Source organism: Sceloporus occidentalis, unplaced genomic scaffold (genome assembly GCF_023333645.1).
Source record: "Sceloporus occidentalis isolate IW3139 unplaced genomic scaffold, rSceOcc1.0.p SCAF_234, whole genome shotgun sequence".
Classification (NCBI taxonomy): domain Eukaryota; kingdom Metazoa; phylum Chordata; class Lepidosauria; order Squamata; family Phrynosomatidae; genus Sceloporus; species Sceloporus occidentalis.
In genome coordinates this window covers 17,501-42,788 of record NW_028317214.1, presented here as the reverse complement: position 1 = coordinate 42,788, position 25,288 = coordinate 17,501, and the positions used below count along the sequence as shown (strand labels likewise).

Below are 25,288 nucleotides of genomic sequence, written 5' to 3'. Positions count from 1 at the left end.
TCAGCTCTTGATATCAGAGAAGCTTGTGCTGCTCACATTGCAACTTTCACTGCAGCTGGATGAAGTGCTTAAAGTGCTAGAAGCAGTCCCTGATTCTGCATGGGGGTAACAAAAACAGAGGCAATTAGTACGAAGAATACAATTTGATGTCCACACCTAAGATCTGTGGTTGAGAGATTGTTCAAGGAAAAGCGTACCAGAGCTGCTCAGCGAGTGTGCAGACTTGGAAGTCCCAATGAGAATCATCAGGTTGCTGGCTGTCACAAACCCTTCTCTGCTGGTGCTCAGATTCTTCACATACCTGCAGGTAAAAGACTAGCCCTGAAATGACTATGTTCAGAACATTCACAACATCTGGCCTACAGACCGTTAGCAAAATCATATGACTTTACATCTTCTTCTATGTTGGCCCGATCAAAGATCATCTTTAAACTATAACGGCATACATAATAAGTGGCATTTTTCATATCACTGTGTGTACTATTTAGGACATAAATCTCTACATACATTTCAAAGTTAATTAGCTAGATACATCTATACTGCCCCCAGAATGTCAATCATGTTCTTTCATAACCACTACCCACCGTATGGGGACTGTGGCATCAAGTTCTGTCAGTAATGACTAGTGAATTTGGCTGAGTGCTATTCTGATGTATTGGGTAATAGCCGCATAGAACTAAAAGTACATAACTATTTGAATCCAGTGTGAAATTATTGCAAAAACTTCTAAACTGATAAGAAAAAAACCACATTACGCTTGAACCTACCATACTCCATCCTCCTCTTCACGTATCAACTGAACTATATCACCACTCTTTACCGGAAGTTCTTCTGCACTACATTTCTCACAATCTCTAACAACTGTATATTCACCTGGACGCTGAGTAAAATACAAAGAAACAGTTACCTTTCTAAAAGTTACAATATAGTGCAAATAATTGTTAAGGCACAATCTTTTTTAACTTTAACTGGATATGAGCATGTTCACCCACGACAACAGATTTCCTACTTTGATGATATTGCAAAATCGCAACTTATAAGCACTATGTTCCCTTGGCGAATGAGGCGAGAAAAGAAGCCAAAGAACAAATTTAATCATGACAGTTTTCAGAGTTGTACTTTTACCACCTTTATAAAGCATTATGAAGGGCCAACCCCAGTGAGCTTCTCCTGAATAAGGCTATGAGCTGGCCCTGTATAAGGCATAGTTAAATCAGTGAGGAGCCACCCAGTTCACCCACTTGATTAAAGCATGTCTTATGCAGGGCCAGTTTAGCAATCCATCCAAGAAAAACTTACTTTAGTGAGTACAAGTTTCATGAGCTGTATCCCCCCCCCGATACACAGAGGCTAAATTCGATATGTGCCTAACGAATGTGTAGCTCTGGGGGAAATTGAAAATAATTATAAAACGAGCTATTCTTAAAGTGAGGTTCGGGTTATTTTAAGCAGCGTCTCTGATATGCACAGATGAGGCGCTCATGCTTTCTTTTGAATTGCTTTAAAACATACATGTATTCTGGTCTAGGTCAACAAAGGATAGGGTGGCAGGTCCTGGGGGGCGACAGACCCTCTGCTGCAAAATCAGAGGCAGATTACAGGCTTCCCGGTGCACCGATCCGCAACGTTTACAAGAGAGATCTCCCCAGCTGTCACAGATAGCACGGCCACTATGCATGCTGTACGTGGCTCCCTTTGTGCTTAAAAGGTGGAGCGTGGTTTTACGGCTGCTGGTAGCCAACAACTATGCCCAATTTGGATACGTAGATGATGGTTTCTTAAAACAATGATATGAATCCTGAAGATATAAAGACCCCCATTTGAATTTACACACGGCTCTACACACTTAAAATACAATCCATAGCTGGCCATTACCAGTTTTTTATCATTAGTTTCTCCTCCATCTTCCTCAGCATCTGAAGAATTTATCTGGTCTTCTCCACTGGACCACCCATCATTGTTTTCTTCTGAGACATCCAACGATTGAGATGTTCTGTTCCAACCTAGGAATCAAACAGTAATTATTCTTATTGTAGTTTTATCAGGAAAGCAAAAAGCTCCATGCAGATCTCGAAAGAAAGTTAAAAAAGCTTTTGTGAGCACACCATGCTGTTGGTTTCACCCAACCACCAATTTTGGACTACATAAACATTCTTAGAAGTACTGTAACTTAAGAACTGCTTTGGATATTCCTGTGTCATACATGCTTACAGGGATTGAATGTTATTCACTATATTGAGGAGGTCTGAATGAAGAGCAATTGTGATGCAAAATAGAATTGAGAAACGAGAACACTCACCAGAACGGTTTTCCATGCATAACCTTCATAACTCACTTTTTACCGGAAAAGTTTTTGTTTAGCTTTTAAAACACCACTTGTGTGGTTGTGTCATCCATTATTTGGCTAAGACAGACAAACTGTAAGAACTATTACTTCTAAGAACATTTTTCTAGCGTTGTTAGTTTTTAGAGATGTATCAGGTTTTCAGAACTGGAGGAGATTATAGCCGATTGTATCTGTATGCCTGTCTGCTCCCTACTGCTACTTAGACTGCAATATCTATTGGACAGGTATGGGGACTACTTTACTTACTATATGACAATCTCTTATCTCTCCTTTATTATACTGTAAGTTGTAAAGCACCAAGTAAATCTGTTCACTAATAAAAAATATAAATACCTACATTGATCTACTCTCATTATTTGTTGTGATATGACAATAAAAAAAAATTTGTTAAACTGAGGCTTAAAAAAGGAGGGGTCCAGGAAAGACCAACCTTATTTAGACTGCCCATAGCAATCCATGCAATGTTCACTTCAGTGTCTATGTTAGTAATGTTAGTCTGGAATTGGGTAATAAGGGCTTTAGTGGTAATCATGCATTTGCCAAGCAAATTTCCGATTCCACAAACCGCCCAAGTTTGGGTTTAAACTAATTTCAGTGTACACATGCTGCAGGGAGTTTGACTGCTCACACACCCCAGGAAAAAACTTAATTACCCTGGTGCCACACATCCCTAACAAGAGGGGCTGACTTTTCACTTCAGTTGTTTAACAGAATAGCCTAAGGTGCAAATTACCAACTCAAGAGTCTACTTGTATCAGATTAGCCCTTTGTGACTAGCTTCCGGCAACCAAATTACCCTACTTTACACACACACACACATATATATATATATTATATATATATATATATATAATCATTCCAAAGCAATGAGTAAATTCAAAATACTGCAAACACACATTCCACCAACCCTCCAAGTACCTCGTCTGCGCAGATCTGCTGTATTGAGATGAGATGTACTAAGCCACTTGGCTTTGGTGAGTGTAAGCACTGAATCTGTGAAAGACCTTATGGTAAGTTCTCCAAACTGAGACTTATCCTTACACACCTGTTCGTTGCCTTGACTGGGAGCAATAACAGCACACTTGGGTCTTATTAGAAGATGCCCTTGCACTCTAACACCTGGACACATTCAGTTTCAGAGATGTCGGGCAGTAGGACCAACACAAAGCAACACTGTAAGACAGCAGTACTGTCACTACTTAAAATGTCTATGCTTGTTATTTTTTTTTAAACAAACTCCATAGTTTTGTGTCTGTTGGAGTAAAATATCTATTATATACACATATTAAATCACCTGACAGATAGTATTATCTAGTGCTTTGTGTGATGGTATATTTCTAACTAGTATGGTTTTAAGCCGAGCAATGTGACAGTCTGGAGTATGAAACGTTGTATCACTCTACCTCTCAAACCAAATGGAGTTGGATCACTCTTTACTTCATGGCGTTTAGCTTTTTTGTCGGGGCTGGTAGGAGAAGCTGCAGAAGGATGAACAGGGAAAACACAGAAACAGAGAGTGAAGATTTGGAAGGGACAGGATGATCAAATATAATACCTTTGAGTTTATCATAGAATTACTAGCAATTCATGCTATATGGGTGCATTTTTTTTTCTGGGGGTAAGCGACTGCAGACTTGAGACATTTCATATATCATTTACTTTGATCAGTTAAAAACTACTTGGATTACATCAATTTATTTCAGTGTTATATATATATATATATATATATATATATATATATAAATTTTTTTAGTATATATATTCACTCAACTGCAGCTCAGTAGAATGGATTGTTCATAAAGAGCCCTTGGAGGCAACACTTATTTTTACTTTACAGCTATGAGATAAATTGGTCTATATAAATATTATTCCAGAGAGACTCAAAGGTAGTCCACCTGTGTGGATTGTTTATATTATGGCATTATATTACAACATGTTAGAGGGAGGAAAAGCTAAGCGAAATAAAATTAGTAGAATTGTCAGTGAAGTCTCCAGGTTAGTACATTCTCAGGATTGATTAAATGATATTAAAAATAGAACAAAAGCTGTCCAAGGCTGTATTTTCTTAAAAATATAGATTTGAACTATATACTCAGATCCTACTTTAATTAATGATGTAATACAGGATAACCACATATTTCAGGCTTTCTTGAGGACATACAAAAGCACGTTAGAGCTTTAGCTGGTGTGTGGTCTTATATGGAACTGGTAAGAGAACGCTCTTTAATGCTATTAAATTCAACGCTACAGAGGTGAGACATACAGTGAGGGTCTATGTGGGACTCTTGGATGGTACGAGGAAAAAAAATAAATTGGTGAGGGGCCGTTACAGTCTGCCTGTAAACTTTTCAGTCTCTTGTTGCTGGCATATGTCCCAAGGAGATTTGTTCATAACAGGCTTAGAACACATCACCTTGCTGACCTTATATTATTACCTTTCTGAGCTTTGAGGTTAGGAAAACCCTGCAAAATGAAGCGCTTTTTTGAGAATGAAGAAGATTCTGAGGTAGGGCTAGGAGATGTGCCATCTAGAAATGAAAGAAATAGTAGATAGCAAAGACAGGAGAAACAGAGCCACACAGAATATAACCACATGCCCATGCAGTGGTTGTGAAGAGAAGAAAGAAAAGCTCAGAAGGTTTGCACTTTAGGAATAAAGAAGGGCTCTTAATTGAGATGCCTGTGCTCAAGCTGGGATATACAAAATTGGGTCCGTTTGTAGCCCTGGAGGGCTGAAATCGTGCAACAACAGTCTAAAGCCGCAACACGTCTAAGTACACAAGGGCCACAAACATATCAGGTTCTAGGGTGATACAGAGCACACTGTTCAGTGTTCAGAATGACAATAACAAATTACCTGTTAAATACAGAAATCCTGAACCTTTGCAAAGCTGGTGGCTCTTCAGGACTAATGTTGACATGTTTGTTCTACAGTATCTGCTGGTCATATGCAAAGCAGCTTTCGCATTAGCTCTCCTACCTCTCTTATGCCCATTTGTAGAAGGACGCATCTTACAGGTCTGCTCATCGATTTCCACTTACCTTTGCTTTTTTCAAGGGACTTTGGTAGCGATGCTAAATTTGTGTCCGGACATAATATGGGCTCTGTTTTTCTTTCTTCCAGTTTTTTTAATTTTCCTGACTTGCTTCTCAGAGGACTGAAAATGAACAGAACAAATTATTTTAGCCCACTTTCTAAATATACCATGTGTCAGTTAAACAAAGAGTGAGCACATAGTATATGCCCTTGTGATTAAAGATGTAAAAAATCCTGATCTTCCTGCTTGCACTTAAAAAAAAAATTCTTACATCTGCCCTTTCCTTACTCAAGAAGTCACAAATACCCTAGATCATTCGCTAATCATCTCTTGCCTCGACTATTGCAAAATGCTTTTGTTGGTATTATTCTACCAATCCATCCAAAATGCTGCTGTTGGGCTTATCTTCCTTGCACAACGGTGGCCTTCTGCGCTTCCAATCTGTGAAGCCCCCCACTGACTCCCTTATCCCTCAAGAATTATATTTGAAATCATTGCATGAACATACAAAGCCTTTCATGGTACTGCTCCCCCATACATTTGTGCCTTTGTGACAAAATATTTCTTTGCTCGATCTCTACGTTCTTCCCATGGTCCAAGGGTCTCCACCTCCCTCACAACCTCTTCCTTTACTCGATCTCTACGTTCTTCCCGTGGTCTAAGGGTCTCCCTCCTCCCTCACAACCTCTTCCTTTACTCGATCTCTACGTTCTTCCCGTGGTCTAAGGGTCTCCCTCCTCCCTCACAACCTCTTCCTTTGCATGCTTACAAGACCAAGTGGTGCCCCATTCCTCTGGAACTCACTTCCACCTAACCTCCAACGTTCAGCCTCCCTTTCAATATTAGAGAAATACCCCAAAACCCATTTCTTCAGAGAAGTCTACAATATTTTCTAATAGAACATTCTTGGCTACAACTAATACAACTCCCTCAGTCATCTATGGAACGGTCTCTCATCCCTTTCCTGTAACTTTCTACACCACATGCCTTCTATATTGTAAACTTTCAAGCAGAACACGCTTTACCAAATGTGTTTGTCTTAGTCTAGCAATTCTAGTTTTATCATATGATTGATTGTATGACCTGTAAGAGTACTGCATACATTTTGGCACATTAAAGATAATAATAAATATCACAGAGGATGCAAGAAACATGCTAAATTATCAAATACTGATATTGTGGCCAGTTTTAAGATTACAAAAACATTAATGCAGTATGTACATTTGTACAATGGTTCCATTTACAGTAGTAAAAAGAATTACAATTATGGAAAAATAAAAAAACTAAAATAATAAATATACCGGTAATTTGTGGTTTTGGTTTTTGTGTTGGTCAAAGATTGAAATACTGGCCCACTTACATGATTATGCTTATTAAAGTATGTATGATAAAGCGGCAAGTTCAGGTTATTTAACTGCATATAAAAAGTATAAATAATACACCCTTCTATCAACTTTATAAACAAAAAACATTCCAAAATATATTTTGGAAGAGCATAATAAAGGCTAGATTCCTTGACCATACTGTACACAACAGAATGGGACAGGTAAATGGTAAACGAGGACCGACACCATCTGGAACACAATATATTGTACACATATCGTACACACTCCTTATACTCAACAAAGCACATACCTAGTGCTAGACGGAGCTGGTAAAGGAGAACTGTTGGTCTGCTCTAGGGATTTGTGTTGACTGGCTTCTGTTCAGAAAACACAAAAGAATTCATAACAATATTATAGCTCATTCATATGACACTATGTAACTTCACAAATCATTTGGTCTAATGGACACTGCAGCATATAGTTAATTAAATCAGTTATATACATATATATATATACACATATATTATATTATGGGATTCTGAAACATTCAGTAAATTGGTACAAGGTACAGTAAGACATTTCTGTAAATAGGTGTATCTTAAGGAAAAAGCTCATGTATATGTTGTGCATTCTTCTAACAGTAATTTTAGGAAGTACTAGAAGAAACTAATTACCTCTGCATGCCTGCAATTGACTCGTCAACACCTTTCGGATTTCACTGACCCAGGTAGCCTTTATTTCCATGGTTGGTGCCTATAAAACAATTACATTATTTATATGCAATTAATTCAGTGCCACAACTTAATCAATTAAATAGTGATAAATACAATGTTATACTGTGGCTCCTTTCAAAGAAATTTTAGAACTAAACATGATTTCTAAATTAGTCAAGTGCTGCTTAAACATACCCCCTTTGCTGACACTCAGGGAATTACAAATGCTCTATTTATAGCTTTTGATTTCAGTAACCAGTTTCAGAGCCCTACAAGACATATCGGGTCACCAAACTATTTAATTATAGTTCTATAAATACCTCCATTGCAATTATATTATATTAATCATAATTGCAAACTATAGTGTAGGACTACTATTTCTTAACTTCATTAAAATAATAGCTAATAAAATAAAATATTTTCACTACATGAATATAAATGAAAATAAATAAATTTTGGTTAATCAGCATATACAATCTAGCTGCAAGATTTGCTCATGATTGCATTAATACAAGCTTCTTAAGTGTTTAGATGAGGACATAACATTACCTGCACAATATAAACTTCTTCCCTTGCATTGTACCATATTTCAAATTTTTTGGTGTCCCCTTTGACATTCTCTGTTATTCCAACAGCTCTCATCTATTGAACAAAAAAGCAGATGCCGTCACTTTTGCAATCACAGACTGCACAACAAAACTCAAAATGACGGTTTTCATGGCGACGGGATGAAATGTGCTACCTTGAGGATTAGTTATTGGTCTCAATCGAACATAGATACAGTGAAACAGATATACTTTAGCATGTGTCGCTGCTACTGAATTGTGCTAATAGACATTGGTTTCCGGCTTGCCCTATGGCTTTTAGCACTCCTCTTCTGCTTGCACTTGCTAACACAGAAATCCTCCCTGTTTGGTATTTGTAAAAAGTAGGTAACAAATACTCCTTTGGTTTCTACATCAACTGCTAGAAATATGGGTCATGTTTACAAATGGCAATTCTGGAAAAGCGTATTATACATCACTTTGCCTCAAAAACCCAAATGCAGAATACAAACCCATAGAGAAACAGGTTATATAAAAAGTATAGATTACTAGGTTCCCTTTACTTGGGTGACAGGGAGATAATGGCAATAACAGAGTTCATTCATGACATCAGATCAGTTTATACCGAGATTCCTTGCTATCCGCACTGAGGTGAACGTAACCCAAGGCAAACACCTTCCGGCCAAATTGCGTACCATGGCATTTCAGCTAGCATAACTTTTCTGCAGGACATTGGATGTTTGAGCTACAGAAGGAGTATAGAGAATGTAAAAATGTTATAAGAATAGCATAAGGTTGTTTCTTGGTTGTTCTTACATTTAGGGAATGCTTGAAGCTGTACGAAGGGGCCTTCTCATAACCTTCTCCGTTCTCTTCTCTCTTCTTGCAGAACAGCACTGCCTTCTCATGGAGAAACAAGTGTCTCTGCATTGGCTTAAATCGAGCAAGGTCCTTGACTTTGGAGTGGCCTTTTTTATGCTCTGTCCATACATTGAAGGATCCTTGCATTAGTAGTTTCCCAAGGTCATTTAGGTTCCCCTGGAAAAAGAACGCAAATGATCTATTAAAGAGTGCTCACCGTGAACTACGAAATACAATGGTGCTACATTATTCAATAAATATAAAATAATATGGTAATGTTTAGGAAATATGTTTTGTACCATTGTGATCAATTTGTCACATTTGAAGGGAGGGATGTATTTTAAAATGCTGCATATGCTTCTGACTGCTCACACGTTCTTCATCTCCTCCTAACTAGTTTATTGCAAAACAACCACTACATAAATTTGCCATCCTCAAATTCAGGGATCACAGCTTTGGGTCTCTTTGCCGCTCAGATATCAAACGTGTTCCCAAAAGTGCTTCACTTGCCTCATATCCAGTGATGGCGATCTGGTGCATTGAATCATTTACAGCCTTGAGAATGCCCAGGATGGAAGCCAGGGCTTCCTGAAGATCTTCTGCTCCTTCACAGCTCCTACTGTACTTTAGCATTTCCTGCAGAACAAACACTCACTCACATAAGCACATTGCAATGTATGCATTAACCCTCACTGGAGGACATACATTAGCCAATGAAATATAATCAGAATATACACATGTACAGATTATGAATTTAACACAGAAACATAAAATTTATTTGGTGGGCTGAATGGTTCTTATCTTCTGTCTAGCCTGCTCATTTTTCCTGATGTTACGACCTTAATCAGTCCTTGGTCTTGTCTTAAGATTCACCTCAAGGAGCTACATATCTTATTTTTGCTTCTTTATTTCATTGTAGTGGTTTGTTTTTTTCCCCACCAAAAAGCAGCCATTCGGCAATGCCCCAAATGTGCATAGGTCAGACACACACACCGACAGTTCCTTCTCTTTAAATGTAACTTCTGGATCATGGATTCATTAACGTCTTTTCACAGTATACACATATACCCAAGGATCTATTTAATTACAAGTCACAAATATTAAGTGTACATGCAGCGGCCTCTTTATCTTGGTCGCTGCCCTAGGCCTGACTCAAGCAGCTCCCCATCGGCTCACTGAGCAGCAACTAACCAGGGGGTCTGATCACCTAAGACTGCATCCTTTCCTCCATTTATGGAGCAGAGGGACATGCTGCCCTAGGCCCCAATATGCCGCTGCATACATGTGTAGTTCCTCAAACTTTTCTGTGATTAACGTGAGACCTTCTAAAGATGCATGAGTGATCAGTGAGAAGTACAGGTCCAGCCTAAAGTTACCTTTAACAATAGCTGGTACTTTGTTATTCTCTGCACCGGTTTCAGTAAATAGGAATCCAGGCTCAGCTTATGATCAAGTTTTCTCTGGCATTCCTATGTGTAAACAGAGAAAAGAAAGGTTACATCTTTTCAACGTAATTATAAGGCCAGGTACGGACAATATGCCGAAGAAATCTTTGATTACCTGAAAAAACGCAGCATCTGAGCACTGCCTCCACAAGCTCTCCGACCGTGGCTTGTTCTGGCAGTACTTCTCATATATCTGGAAATCCTCCATCTACGTCCACAGAACCAAAAAACTGTTAAATCATTCTAAAGCACTAAACAGAGATTATTTCAGTTCTGTTTTTTTTTTTGTACAGTCTAATTTACTTTCATTCATACTTTGGTCACCTTAACACACTGCCTATTGATGTGGTAAGGAAGCGTAGTAATTGAGATCCATTTAAATGAAATAAGATTTATTCTTGTAGTACATAGCATCAAGAAGGATTTTTCTGGCTTTCTAGACAAAACTTCTTTATATGCTCTAGGGCGCAGATATCCCACAGCTAACAATCAGCATAAGGATGACAGACTTCTAATTTTGGTATTAGTCATAAAAAACTGTTATTGGCCGTGATGCATCATGCTTCTAAAGTTGCATTATCAAACAGTATTTGCTTCTACTGAAGGCTGAATAGGCTATATCCTTAAAAAGACAAACCCTAATATTTGTGGTACACCCCCCCCCCCCAAGAGAACACATACCCTTTCTAGAAAACATCTTCCCACTAGTTCTGGGTAGTCTGTGTAATTTTCCAGTTCTCGCAAGAATATTCTAAAGAAAAGAAATATATGACCATATGTTTTGATACAGAATGACTATACTGTGATTACAGAAGATATGCAGTTGACACTATATACCGTGTCAATATACACAAAATAAAACCTACTATGATGGCCACAAAGTCCGGTTTTAAAGCATCCAGAAACGGCATTTTCTATGGATGACCACACATGAGCAAAAACTGGTTTGAGTGGTCATGATGTACCCATGATGCGAGGAGACCCTAAAAGCTGGTGAAGCTGCTTGAGGACTGGAGGTAGGGACACATACCATCAAACAAGATAACTGCTCATGAAGTTTGGGCCTTTCCAACTACCTCATTTACCAAGGTAAAATAAAAAAATAAATACATAAGAAAGCATACTCAACCTGTTATGAAAATGGTAAATTTCTTCCATGTTGCCAAACAATACATCCTTTTTATTCTGAAGCGTAGGGGAAAGAAGGTGCATTGCCAATGGGTTTTCCATCTCAGAAGCATAACCCTGCAGGTGGCATGGAGGCAAACACATTGGTTAGCCACAGCATCCTTACATCAACTACACCTGGCTCAGGGTGATCGAGGGGGTGTACTTAAATGTCATTTTAACCATTTTCGCCCCTGAAAGGTGGGATGTTTTTGTGCATACCTCAAGAACAGAGAGCAGCTCTTCAACATATACTCTCTCTGTCTCAATGAGTTCATTCATGACATGCCTGGAAACAGAAGACGCAGAAGGGAAATACTGTTATCACAGAGGGAGACTTATTGTGGATTGATATACATTTACATTAGTGCATTATTACAAGAACCACAGAAAATAAACATTTAAAAGCACCACAAAGAAAAACTGGAAAATGTAAATTATAAACCTGGATTCATCTGCCTGGGTTTCCAATTCTCATTTGATACATATGACAACTAATTGATCAAAACTTAATTGTTGGTTACATTTGTATTTCTATCAAGCCACTGGCTAATGAATCTCTATTTCTAGTTTTAATTTAGATTAACAACAGACTTTGTGGTTAATCCTTAAAAACAAACCAAGATCAAAATACCTTCTTAACACAGCTAAATTTTCTTCATCCTCCATTATGGAAGAACTCCTTCCTTGATTGCCATCCACCTCACTCTACAACAGCAAATGGAAAATCTGCATTGCTTAATGTATTCTGTAGACTGGGGGGGTATTAAACAATATATAGACAATCAAGAGTAAGGTTTGTTATGCCTCTGGGTTTTCCAGAAAAGCGATTATTACCTTTGCCCTGCGGTAGTTGGAGCGACGCTGAAGAACACTTTCAGGAGTACATCTGTTTTCCGAGGCTCTTTGAAGACCTAGTGACAAAGCATTTGCTTTATTTACAGGAGTTTAAAGACTTGGGTCTGTCCTGTCTGCCAACCCAGAGTGCTCCTCTTTTAGCATCCAAGACAGCACGATTTTGCCTAAAGTACTGCCTATCTATGTTATTATGGTCATGTTACTGTTCCTTAGCCCAGTATGTTCACTTGGTTAGTGAGATGCCTTCCCTTACAGGCACCAAAACACCTAGGGACTGAAGAGCGAACACAAAGTTTGAAACATGAAGCTCTGTAAATGTTTTGTAAATGGACAAAACATTTATAGTGGGCTTTACAAAGACGGACTGTCAACATGCTTTAAGTATGGACAGTATTGAAATTGAAAGTCTGCCCTCATGCCCCCTCACATCGGATAAGCTGAGCCAAGCTTTGTTGAGACTGACTCCAAATAGACTTTCATTTTTATTTGGATTGACTAAAAGGAAGAAAAAAAGGTGGGTCAGAAAAATGACTAATGATGTAAAGACAAGTTACCTTTCAGGTTTTTAGAATGACCCACCCAATACTCTTAGCACAAGCAGATTCTGGCCTGTCCGGCAATTTAAAAAGGTCCTTGTTTAAAGGGGAAGCTGCATGGAATTTTGATTTCTTTTTGAGCATAAAATAGAGCTGTGTACAGTTATGTAGGTTGGCATTAATAATAAACCTGTATCTCATTTTGTTCTATTAAACATCCTTTATCTGGAGACCTGGAGTCAGTCATGTGTTATTTTGGGTGAGCTTCGCTGCTCAGACTCCACACTTTATGGCTATTGAAGTCCGTTCCCCTCATAGACTAGTAGATGGAGCTAGCTGACCAATATGCAGCTGTCTGAAAATACTTTGAAACAAAGAAAATGGCACAATATTTATGAAAACGTATAAGAGTTATAAAGCTGGCGGGAGTTCCACTTTAACAATGCCTTCTGCTCCTGCTGTTTCTTCATTTGTTTTATTTTTATTTGTTTTTTATTTTCATGCCCAAGCTTCATCCCATCCGCCTACCCACATCCCAAGACAGGAAGGGCTCAGGGTATCTGGAGCCTGCATGTTCACAGGTATGAAATACCTGGGGAAGAGTTAGGAGATTTTGAAAGTGCTTCAGGTCTCGGAGCCACAGGCTGCACTGGCCGGGTCTGCTTTGCTGCAAGTTTCCGGAGGCTTCCTTTCCTCTTTTCAAACATCTCCTGCATACTTCCTTGCTTCTGGTACACCTTGTGGACATGCTCCTGTAAAAAGAACACAAATAGAAACCTCTGTTAATATTAATGAACAATAACAATCAACATCACAGACCAAACAAGAACATAGAAGACACCTACCTTCAATTCCTGGGTAAGAATAGCTTCGTATTGCTTTAAAACCCATGACAAATCCTTGATGGAGTTATCTGAGCAAGTCTCCATGAACTTCTCAATCTCTTGAAGTGCTGATTCTGCTCCATCCTGAGACTGGAACTTATCCACAGGTTGTGAAGCAAGCAAGTAAATCCCTTCATCGCACCACTCCATAGTCTGCAACAATAACATATTCTAAGTTGGCAACAATGTCACTGAAAAGAGTATAGGACACAATGATACATTCATGCATTTAGTTTATAAGTATGTATCTTTGGGGTTTATCACAGATTGCTAGAAATGTCCTCCAGTATTTCTGCAGTGTATTTCCAGGCTCCATTATAAAAAAAAAAAACTGTGTCTTTTAAAACACCGTCATTGTATAGTTGTGTCTCAGGAGTCAAGGACATGTAGCCTTGAAAAAAAAGGTTTGGACTTGCCTTCTCCAGTTGCCTGTGAAGTTCTAAGGACAGACGGAGGTGTTCTCGCCTCTCCTGTATCTGCTTGCTGGCACTCTCACACAGATGGTAAAGCTCGTTACATTTAGGAAGAATGGAGTCCACAGCATAGTGATTCATTTTGATAAGCTGATCACCTTCGCTGGCCAAGTCAAGTGCACTCTGTAAAGCTTTCTGAAAGGAAAAAAGAAAACAGCTGGTATATTATCAATTTACTACAGTCATAAAGCAGTGCAACAGGCGACCACAAACAAAAAAAACCATCACAAGGGCTTCTAATGTAGGTATATGAACATACATAAGTCAATTATAGCAACATTAAATTTAGGAGCCAACAATGTATACCTGTGGAAACTGCTTATTCCAACAATACTCAAGAAATCCAAGCTAGTGGTAACATTGGTTGGTGCTATGGATCTGTAAAGCTACATCCATTTACATTCTGTGTTAATGTTGTTTTAATAGCCCTATAATACGTATAGTTGGAGTCTACTTACCTGGGAACGTTCTTCAAAGCTGAAGAGATCCTTAAGGATATGCTCCACGTGAGAGCAATTGTTTCCCACATCACTGAAGACTGCTAACCTTTCCATAATACCATCCAGAGTGTTCTTGACCTATTTAGAGAAAAGTATGATTACATATTTTCATCTGTAACTAAATGTTTTTGAGTGATTGTGTCGATCAATGGTTAGATAATGTCAATTCATATTCTGTGCATGGAGGCTTTGCAAGTTAACATATGTGCAAGTTACTACACAAGTAAATTTTCGGGAATGTTTGCACTTAATCCATAAGAACAAAGACTTTAAAAATATTCCAAAAAACACAAAGGCTATCTAAAGCTCCATTAGAAGTATATCTCCCTACAACCGGCTAGCATAGTATTCAGCCTTCAGGAGCTCCAGAACCAAGTTATATTATAAATAAAAATTGGTGTTGGGTTGGGAGATGATGTCTCATAAGGAACGCGCAATTTTTTTCAAGGCTAGCTCCTGCTATAGCTAAAAATGACAATTTTGAGGCTGCATTGCAACGGCCGGGTCTGCTATTTGGGAAATTCTCACCTCTCGGAATTCAATCTCAAAGCGACGCAACTGTAAACACTGTTCAAGCTTCTGCTGATGTTTAGACCAAAATTCATCAAACGCAGCTTCGGTTTCATTTAACTGCATCAGAAGCCTTCAGAGTGGGTTGAAATAAATAGGTTAAGCAGTGGTGGGAAAATGTTTTCTCTCTTTTTTACTTGTGACAAACTGAAAAAATATGCTTAGGTGCAAAAGATTAAGATAATTGTTTTACACTTTCAGCGGAATCATTTTAGCAGAAGATAACTTACAGTGGGCCTTTTTATGGATTAACTGTGTTTAGAAACAAATGTACTACCTTTAATAGCTACTCAGTTTTCACTTGGCTCTCTTACCTATCCACTGTTGTCCGATTGTCTAGCTGGTCCTGGTTCATCCTGTAGTCAGGGTTCTCTTTAACGGGCTCCATGATTCTTTCTAATATATCATGCCCCTGCTTCAGTGCCAACCACAGATCATCCTAACGCAGCATGGGAAACAAAAGGCATATTATATAGAGGAAAGAAACATACCCCAGACAAAACCCTATGGAAAACTAGATCTTTGCAGGGAGAAGCAGACACATACAGTCGTTAGCATATTCAAATTGTTTTTTAAGAAGTCATCAATTCTTTTGTTTTTTTAGGAATTTTCTAAACCACTGTGCGTATGTATAATACCAAACTGGCAGATAACCTAACCCGATATAACCCACCATTTGCTTACCTTCATTTTGTCTTTCTTCTCAGTATGGGCAGCTAGAAGGTTGTTGGTGGACGATATGTCATTTGGCAGCTCTGTTTCAGCCAACTCTGTCCCGAAGGATTGTAACGTTTGTGCAGTTTGCTTGACCATGACGGCAAAGTTTTCTATAGCCTACAGAAACAACGGGTTTTTTTCTAGGAATGAGTTACAAATGGCAGATGCCCCACAAATGTATTATTTAAACAATAGTATAACTTCTTTCATCTGGTTTGGCAGGTTGGGTTAAAAAAGTGAAATATGTATTCATTGTACACAAAGGCAATTTAAATTTGCCTAGTGCAGGGATTTTTCTTTGAATAAGTGAAGTGAGAAAGAAGCCAAATGCAATTCTCTGATGGAGTCAGGACACCACTCCCAACTGCACATGCTAGAGATCCAGATGACGGAGGTCCACGGAGAACGCTACATTATCTTGACAAGGCAGCCCTAATGAAAGGGCACTTAAACAGAGGAACCGGCAGTAATCACAGCACAACTCACTCACCGTGCGATGTAAAAGCCAGCTTGCGTGGCAATAATCCAATGTGCCACCAAGCTCTGGAGTCAGCTGTGTCTTGTCAATATAGTTATGCAATTCTGTTGCTGAATTCAGCATAATGATCTGGGCAGACAGAAACACAACATTTAGAGGGAAGACATTAAAGACATCTCAGTGAGTTTGAAGAAGTAAAGAAAATTTTCACCAGTACTCACCGGTACTTTCATTTTAAATTCATCTTTGTTGAATTTGAATGCGATATCTGACAAAGTACGCTGAAAAATTCCTGATGGACGCAGGGCGATGACAAGCTGCAAGTTCCCTGGGAAAGATGCCTGCGAATGTCAGAAGCATTAGGTGACTGAATATAAAAGCCGAGTACAATAAACCTCCTTCTATGGGCTAGAGCTTTGATCAATCAATATTGTTCCCTAACAGACCAGTGGAATTAAGATTTATTAACAAAAACAGTTAATGAGTACTTTAAAAGACATAAATAACAGAAGCGATAAACACAGGCAGATAATCGTGCCAAAAGTGTGAAAAATATAAGCATGTAAAGAACCAAAACCATTTCACTATTATTTCCCGTAACCACTGCCTATTGCATAATAAAGCAAAGTGATGGAAATAAATACCGCCAACAATAAAATTTAAAAAACAAAAAATTATTTTACAACGGCTCTGCCAAGGGATGGGGCATCAATGGTCAAATAAGAAGTTTCTAAAAATATCGTATGCTGCCCAAAGCCCTAGTGGCTATATGTGGAACTGCAAATATTTTTAAAGGTATATTGGGTGATTAAATTATATTGTACAGCAGATGGGACAATAATATGGTTACATGTAACTACAGTTTCCAAACAGTAGAAGAAATTGGGTTACAACAATATTCCAATATTCACCCATATTCCCTTTGGATAAAAAAAAAATTGAAGCCCCTCTCCTGGATTAAGCAAATGAGCTCAGCAGCTCGGGTTAGCATTATTCAACATTACGCCTACGAAGAAAATATACACGTGTGCACGCATGCACGCACACACACACACTGTGTGGGTAAGGATATGCATACGGGCGTGTAAGCATTTGTGTGTTTTAGAAACACTGTAGACTTTTATTGCCAATAACACAGTATTAGGATAAACCAATGATTTGGGTCCATTCGGTTTATAATTCTATAATAGTGGCCAATATTTGCAAGTAAGGCCCAAATCTAGTTTTTAACGACCGTAAGAGACTGTTTACTTTTAACATTTTGAACCAGGGATCCGGTTCTTAAGGTTTTGGCGTGAAATCATTTTTATTTTTGACAGTCAAAAAATCTACAGAAAGAAAAAGAAAAAAAAATTAAATAGGACAATGCTCATTGGGTTCAAAAGAATTTGAGCATATCCGTTTTACCAACGCACACTAAAATCTATAACATTAGCACGCGTGATTACGGAAATGAAATGGTTGCGATATGTGCACACAAATATGGGTATGAGATGTTTGTGATGTGGGAACACCTTTCAGATATAAGCAGGGCATGATAACTGCCAACATTATCATGTACAGAAAATACCAAAAAAAATGAAGAAACTTGGGGTTTACCGCAATCCTCAGGATAGAAGCTTTCACTGAAGTCCATTTGTCCAGTCTTCGGTCGATCACAAGGATGAAACCGATTCCCGCATCTTGTAAGCTAGGAGGGGAGAGAAATGGAAGCTGCTGTTATTGCACGTGTACGCTGATCCTGCTCACTGCGGTGTGAACCATTAACCCTTCCCTGACTGAGCACACTATTCAAATTAACAGACCAGCAATACTGCATGGAACAGTTGACTATGACCATGTAGCATCCACACATCTAGTTTTAAGAAACCCATACCTCGACAATTGCCTTATACCTTCGTTCAGTCTGCTGCAAGCTGCATGCCCTTGAATTTTCTCCCCATCATAATCAATCCTGCAGAAGGCTTTAAAGCTCGGTCACATCTTATCGACAAAAGACAACGCTGCATATCCATTCACAGATCATAAGCGTTCAGCCTTTAGAATTCAGCAGCACGAAGGTCCATAATGCTTGCATGGAAGATACACGGTAAGGTTCCACCTTTGCAGTGCCAGCGTGACAACATGGCTGTTTACAGGTAAAATGCTTGTTTCCAATGGAGAGCACCTCCTTCTCCCAGAGAAAATTGGTTATTCTTATTTTAGCTGCCTCTGCTATACGCACTGAATACCAGCAAACAGGTCTGCTCCCATTCAGTGTTTTTACAAGGCAGCAAAATGTGCACTGCCAGCGTTTGTCTGGGGGTGGGGGCCAATCGTAGCTGCTTGCGCTCAGAGACTGACCGGAATAGCTAATGACAAGCACATAATATGTCAGATTTGCGTTGTGCCTCCTGCAACAGTGATTCCTTAACTAAACTTAATCCGATGGGTTTTTAGAAAGCACTCCTGTATGATATTAAATGAAGAGCAGCCGGTATAACCCTCCTTGTTATAGGCATCACGGACTGCAGGGGTTAACCGTTTCAGCCTGCAATGCAAGATCACGGTATTGCACACCAATGCTTGGATCATAGCACAGGAAAGGTTAAACCAATGTACCCCTGCTGTGCGTACATGCTGCATACACATAAGCATTTCTGTATTGCTGGTTGTACAATCAGCTCCTGTACCATGGACTGCTTTTACAGAATACATGCGTGTTGGCATTTTGGAAAACGTGCCAGAACATCGTTTTATGGTCTAGGCTATTGATCTGTTACGCACTTCCTGAAGAATGCAATAGATTTCGCACGGTATAGATCAGGCAGCCTTTATTCCAAGGCTAGCAAGAAATACAAATGATTAAACACAATTAAGTATTCTAGTATTTTTCAACAATTTACATAATCACATGGAACGTTAAATCCCCTATATGTTGATACGTCTTTAAGATACGTTCTTATTTCAGAATTTAGTTATTATTTAATCTTACACTATGCAAGCCAGGGACACATCAGTGCCATTTAACCTCATGCAGACAAGAATTGCATTTACAAAACACACTTCCTGGATTTTTCTAAATTGAATTTGTTAATACCTGTTATATCACAATTTCCCATCCCTGCATGTTAGCAGGCATCAGATCCCCCCCCCCCCCCTTTGCTGACAAGCTTAGTCTCCCAATAGATCTGTTGGGGGCATGATGGCATTTTAATTTTTAAGAGAAGCTGCCAATTACCAGTATTTTCGCTTCTCCAGACAGAGTGTGTTTAAGCGTAAATGTGAGGAATTCATCTTTAATGGATAATCAACAGCCCCAGTTCACTGCAGAAACAGATTTCTAGTGAACATAGAAGACTTCTGCCAGGAAGGCAGAGGGAAGTCTCACGATCAGGAGCCCTGCTACACTACAGAAACATATTTTTAGGGATTGATTTTAGTGGAGGAGGATACAGCACAGAAACAGTAAAATGTTGACCTAAGTTATTATATCCTGCCAAATAACAACAAAAATATGACTTTGGTGGGCGAAAGTTATTCCTCAGAATTGATTCATGCATATGCTGTTAAATGATAACATTCTTTAACGGTAAAAAGTGTTAGAATAAGCCCCCCCCCAAAGGACAATAACCAAAAAACAACCCACAATATTTTTTGCAATGCCAGTCAATATAGGCCAGTATTATCAGGATATAGCCTTGGTAGATGACAAAGCCATTGGGGATACCGACATTATGTAGCCCATGTAGCCCAGAAAGTCAAGGGTCTGTGAATGCACCACAGCTTTGCATAGCAGATGTAAACATACTAGACATTTCTACTAATACCAGAGTCACCCAGGAGAAATGAGGTGTGCTTGAGACAGACATTGCAATGGTGGTATATATGGCAGAAAAGGTCTCGAATAAAGAGCTGCCGTAATAGTTGTGCAATACCTGTGTTATTGGCCTACTACATGATTACATTATGGAAGCTCACTGTGTACGAAGACTTTTGTTGGTACAGATGATGTAAATGCTTAGGGTGTGTAAACTGACTCAAGCACCTTGCACATCATCCGTGACTTGCGGTTTTTCTAGAGGAGTGTCACACCTTTTGCAATCTCTCCTAAAAAAAAAGAATGGAACAGCAAGGCGTGAGGCATCCAGGTTTAAGGTTAGTTGGTACACTGGCCTCAAAGATTGAAGGCTCCCTGCATGGTCATTTAAACCATGAATCATTTTATTGCATCCCTGTGCCTAGATGGACCCAGTCAGTATAATATCGCCAGTGACAGTATGCTCCCCAGGTCTTTACCTATGACATCGGACACAAAGACATCTGCAACCAACCCATACTCTTCGTGACCCAAAGGCACCATAGAGGCGTGTACAACAGACGTTAATTTGTGGCCAAGACCAAGACTTCTTGGATTAGAATTCATATGACAAAGATTACACACAGCTCTCAAGAAACCATGAAATCTGTATACATAACATGCAGCACTTTAAGCCTGTTGAGTCTTTGCTTTCAGACCACAAAGCATTTCCAACAAGGGAAAGCCCCACTGTCAAATAAATCACAGCCAAGGAGCAAGTTTTAGTCTAAAGCTCAAATCCCTGTGAATGTAATTGCAATGCAGTCTTGGCAGAACCACAACTTGGACAAAGACTTAATCTTTGCTCCATACTTGCCAGTGTTTGGGAAAGCGTTTCTGACTTGGCGAGTCTGGGAGTTTCTAATGCCAATAAGTATGATTTCATTGGTAATTTGTTGGCAATTTGTTAGAAGATGATACTGATGAATACAGATAGATATATAGGATAAAGCTCCTTGCAAAACTATTGGGTCGCTTATCTGTTTTCTCTGGTGGTTAAAATTTTACTTCAATGACCATAAACGGAATTGCATTCGTTTGCAATCCATTGTGAATTCATATTTTGCTTTATTTATTTTTTAAACAGGGATACATTATATCTGCACTCAAGCCCTGTTAGCTAGCTAAGACATGAAAATAGGCACATTTAAAAACAAATGGACTAGCTATCAAGTGTTAATTAAGGAAGATGAGCTATATAAAGCCTCTTACTTATGATAAATATATGGTTTGAAAAGCCAACCATTTTTCCTTGGTTTAGTGGCACTGTATGAAAAAGTCATGATTCCCATCTCATTGGGTGCCTTGGCGTAGGAGATGAGTTTATGTGCTTTGGCCAAAATACAGCACTAAATGTGCTGATGTTTATTGAAAGTATACATTTCTAGTTTGGATCTGAACACTGGCGATTTATTCTTTATTTTAAGACACCGGAACCCTAAATCAGTTATTGTGAGATGAAGTTTTATTAAGAAAAATAAAAATGTGGCTCGAGTACGTATTGAACAAGTTCTTCAACAACAGCTTCAACTTTTTTGTGTATGGACCAGCTTTGCACACAACAGGGCGATTCTTTGTAGATTTATACCGGCTACTCAGGTTTGTTGAATGTCCTTGTGAAATGAAATTTACTGAAAGGGACTATCAATGGAATTATAGAAGCACTCCGACTGCGCCATGCTAGGACATTCACTTTTCTTTTTGTTCTTGAGCACAATTATCGCTTTGGCCTTGTGCTTTGGATCATTGCCTACCAAAATTATCAAAATCAATTTAGCTTTCAAGCTTCAGTTTTTTACTGAATCAAGTGTTTTGTTTTTTTTTTTGCAGTATTTGCATTCATTTTGCTTAATGCATTCTCCTTTAAAATTCTAACAATTGTCTAGGGCCTGCTGACAGTGTGATGCAGCCACCACCATAATTCATTGTATGATGGATGAAGTGTTTTGAGGCATGGGCTGTGTTAGGTTTAACGTTTACCAAAAAAAGCAGCTGGGGCCATCTCTGAATTTTTGGAAAACACCCGACCAACTGTCAATAGTACTTTTTAAGCAACGGCTGGTGATATGCATTGCTCAGTGTGGTTGGGGGACCATTATCCCGTAGCTACTTTCAAGCGATTGCTAGCTTCTCTCAAGTCTCCTTCTCATACCTTCCAAGTGTCCCAGTTTTTACATTGCAGTGATGATTTTTGGGCACTGTCCTGCTTAGCTTCCCTAGGGTCCTGCTTTGAGGGTAGTGGGGATCACGGGCTTGATGGGGAGACTGGTCCAGGGAGCTGTAAAGTCAAAGAAGACACAGGCCACGATTGCAGCTCCCACATGGCTACTTTACAGGTATGGTGAGTTAGGAAAGCATGGTGGAGTGACAGCCTGATTCCGATTAAATAACAGATGCTCCCAAATGTGTAATAACACAGATGATATTACACTTTTGTTTACTTTTTTACTGTAATAAACAGTGTCTTAGAAAACAACTTTTTTTTTATTTATTTATTTTTTTAACCATGACAAGAATACAGTTTCTGAGGGTACTGTGAATAAGTAAACTGCTGAGGCATGAATTTCTGCTCTCAGCAAACATCCATCCTACGACAGATGAAGCGTTTCATTAGCCGAAAGGCTGAGCTGAACTGCTTTGTATCACATTAACCATGTAGAAATCCGGACTGGACACTGTACCTTGGTTTTCGTAGTTTAGATTTATTTCATAAAAGCTGTTATGAAAGCAAATACAAACACAAATCATTCTACTCCAATTTACGCATTATGTAGGAAAATCTGGTTACGACTGTCAGCTTAAAAAGAAAAAAAATACAAATGTTAAAACCATTTTAACCAGACATACAGCCAGTAGGGCTGTGCATATGCTTGGCAGCTTCAAGTTTACTTATAAGGAACAAATCAACTGTGGCAGTGGTGTCCTGGTTTTATCCTGTTGATATTAACTAGAAGTGACAAGTGAGAAAGGATGCTTAAGACGCAGGCAACAAAATACACTGCTGTGAAAAAGTATTTGCCCCATCATGATTTCTTCTACTTCTGCCTATTTGTTGCATTTACATGTTTCAGATCATCCAACTAATTTTAATAAAAGATAAAGACAATGTGAGTAAACACAAAATGCAGCTTTTAATACATATAATTTATTAAAAGGTAAAACGTTAATGAAATCACCCATGTGAAAAAGTAATTTCCCCCTAAACCTAACAACCGGTTTTGCCACCGTTGATGACAACAACGGCAAACGTTTGCAATAACTGGCAATGAGTCTTTTACACCATTGTGGAGGAATTTCTGTCCAACTCTTCTAGGCAAAATTGTTTGAATTCAGCCACATTGAAGGGTTTCCAAGCACATACTGTCTTTTTAAGGTCATGCCAGAGCATCTCAAACAGATTCAAGTCAAGACTTTGTCTAGGCCACTCAAAACCTTAACTGTTTCTTTTCAGTCATTCAAAGGTGGACTTGCTTATGTGCTTTGGATCATTGCCCTGCTGTATAACCCAACTGCGCTTGAGCGTTAGGTCACAAACTGATGGCCAAACATTCTCCTTTAGGATTTTCTGGTAGAGAGCAGGATTTGTAGTTCCATCAACTATAGCAAGTTGCCCAGACCCTGAAGCAGCCCCAGACCATCATGCTACCACCACCACCTTGTTATTGCACAATGCGGTGTTAGCTTTATGCTAGGATGTACCCATGCCTTCCAAAAACCTTCTACTTTTGACTCATCAGTTCACAGAATATTATCCCAAAGGTCTTGTGGGTCCATCAAGATGTTTTTTGGCAAATATGATATGAGCCTTTGTGTTGTTTCTGGTCAGTAGATGTTTTCAGGTTGTAACTCTCCTATGGATGCCATTTTTGCACGGTCTCTTTCTTAATGAACCCTGACCTTAAACTGAGGCCTGCAGTTTGAGCATTTGTGAGGTCAGGCATGGATGTCGGACGAGAAGGCCTTGCTCACAATCTCCATTCCAGCTCATCCCGGAGGTTTTTGATGGGGTTGAGGTCAGGGCTCTGTGAGGGCCAGGCAAATTCTTCCACACCAAACTCATCCAACCATATCATTTCGGACCTTGATTCGTGCACCCTAAGAAAGATCTTAATGCTTCACCATACCAAGACATTTTGGACAATACAATGCTTCCAACATTGTGGGAACAGTTTGGGGAGGGCCATTTTCTATTCTAGCATTTTCTATTTTAGCATGACAGTGTACAGAGCAAGATCCATGAAGCCATGGTTGGATGAATTTTTCGTGAAAGAACTTGACTGGCTGCACAGAGCCCCGACCTCAACCCATCAAACACCTTTGGGATGAACTGGAACAGAGACTGCGAGCCAGGCCTTTTCGTCCAACATAAGTGCCTGACCTCACAAATGGTCTACTTGATGTCAATGAATGGGCAAAAAGTCCCACAGAAAAACATTGTGGAAAGCCTTCCCAGAAGAGTGGAAGCCATTATAGTCGCAAAGGGGAGGGGGGCAACTACATATTAATGTCTATGTATTTAGAATGCAATGTCATAAAAGTCCCTGTTGGTATAAAGGTCAGGTGTCCCAATACTTTTGTCCATATAGTGTATGTGTATGAAATAAAGTTCTGGTTTTCTAGGGTATTTTTTACTCATTTAAGGGGTATAATGAAATGTTCCTCCTTCCTAAAGTGAGGCAAACAAAAAAAAAAACGGAAATAATCACAATTTATAAGGTCCTTTTGTTTTAAAATATCTATTTAACCTAAATTCTGTTCACATTTCCATCTGCTGCTATATTTCCTCTAATCCATTCATGCAGGGTCAGGAACAACCTGATCAGACTTTGAAATAAAATGCATACAGTATGGAGTCCATATTGAACAGACAGTAATGCATTTTATTCTATGCATTCCAGTTTTGTTACAAAATGAGACTTTTTTGAAACGCCAGGAAGGGAAATAGATTAAATGCAAATAAAGGATTCTGCTGAAACCCACATTATTACTGAAA

The 25,288-nt window shown here is 39.0% G+C and overlaps 1 protein-coding gene across 1 annotated transcript in view; it reads right to left on the bottom strand.

Annotated features, from left to right (window-relative positions):
• Positions 1-25,288, bottom strand: part of LOC149276536 (guanine nucleotide exchange factor DBS-like) — a 38,513-nt gene continuing 13,225 nt past the window's right edge. The window contains exons 4-32 of the mRNA XM_089503465.1: positions 18,057-18,147; positions 16,679-16,798; positions 16,470-16,586; positions 15,947-16,096; positions 15,577-15,701; positions 15,221-15,335; positions 14,647-14,770; positions 14,136-14,323; positions 13,681-13,872; positions 13,428-13,587; positions 12,279-12,355; positions 12,076-12,149; positions 11,664-11,730; positions 11,404-11,519; positions 10,956-11,025; positions 10,390-10,482; positions 10,206-10,298; positions 9,340-9,465; positions 8,785-9,006; positions 7,973-8,065; positions 7,385-7,463; positions 7,021-7,087; positions 5,390-5,505; positions 4,783-4,875; positions 3,751-3,825; positions 1,876-2,003; positions 768-880; positions 198-301; positions 1-95 (exon numbers count right to left, since the gene is read on the bottom strand). Coding sequence (XP_089359591.1) covers positions 1-95; positions 198-301; positions 768-880; positions 1,876-2,003; positions 3,751-3,825; positions 4,783-4,875; positions 5,390-5,505; positions 7,021-7,087; positions 7,385-7,463; positions 7,973-8,065; positions 8,785-9,006; positions 9,340-9,465; positions 10,206-10,298; positions 10,390-10,482; positions 10,956-11,025; positions 11,404-11,519; positions 11,664-11,730; positions 12,076-12,149; positions 12,279-12,355; positions 13,428-13,587; positions 13,681-13,872; positions 14,136-14,323; positions 14,647-14,770; positions 15,221-15,335; positions 15,577-15,701; positions 15,947-16,096; positions 16,470-16,586; positions 16,679-16,798; positions 18,057-18,147 — 3,283 coding nt within the window. The remainder of the gene's footprint in view (positions 96-197; positions 302-767; positions 881-1,875; positions 2,004-3,750; positions 3,826-4,782; positions 4,876-5,389; positions 5,506-7,020; positions 7,088-7,384; positions 7,464-7,972; positions 8,066-8,784; positions 9,007-9,339; positions 9,466-10,205; positions 10,299-10,389; positions 10,483-10,955; positions 11,026-11,403; positions 11,520-11,663; positions 11,731-12,075; positions 12,150-12,278; positions 12,356-13,427; positions 13,588-13,680; positions 13,873-14,135; positions 14,324-14,646; positions 14,771-15,220; positions 15,336-15,576; positions 15,702-15,946; positions 16,097-16,469; positions 16,587-16,678; positions 16,799-18,056; positions 18,148-25,288) is intronic.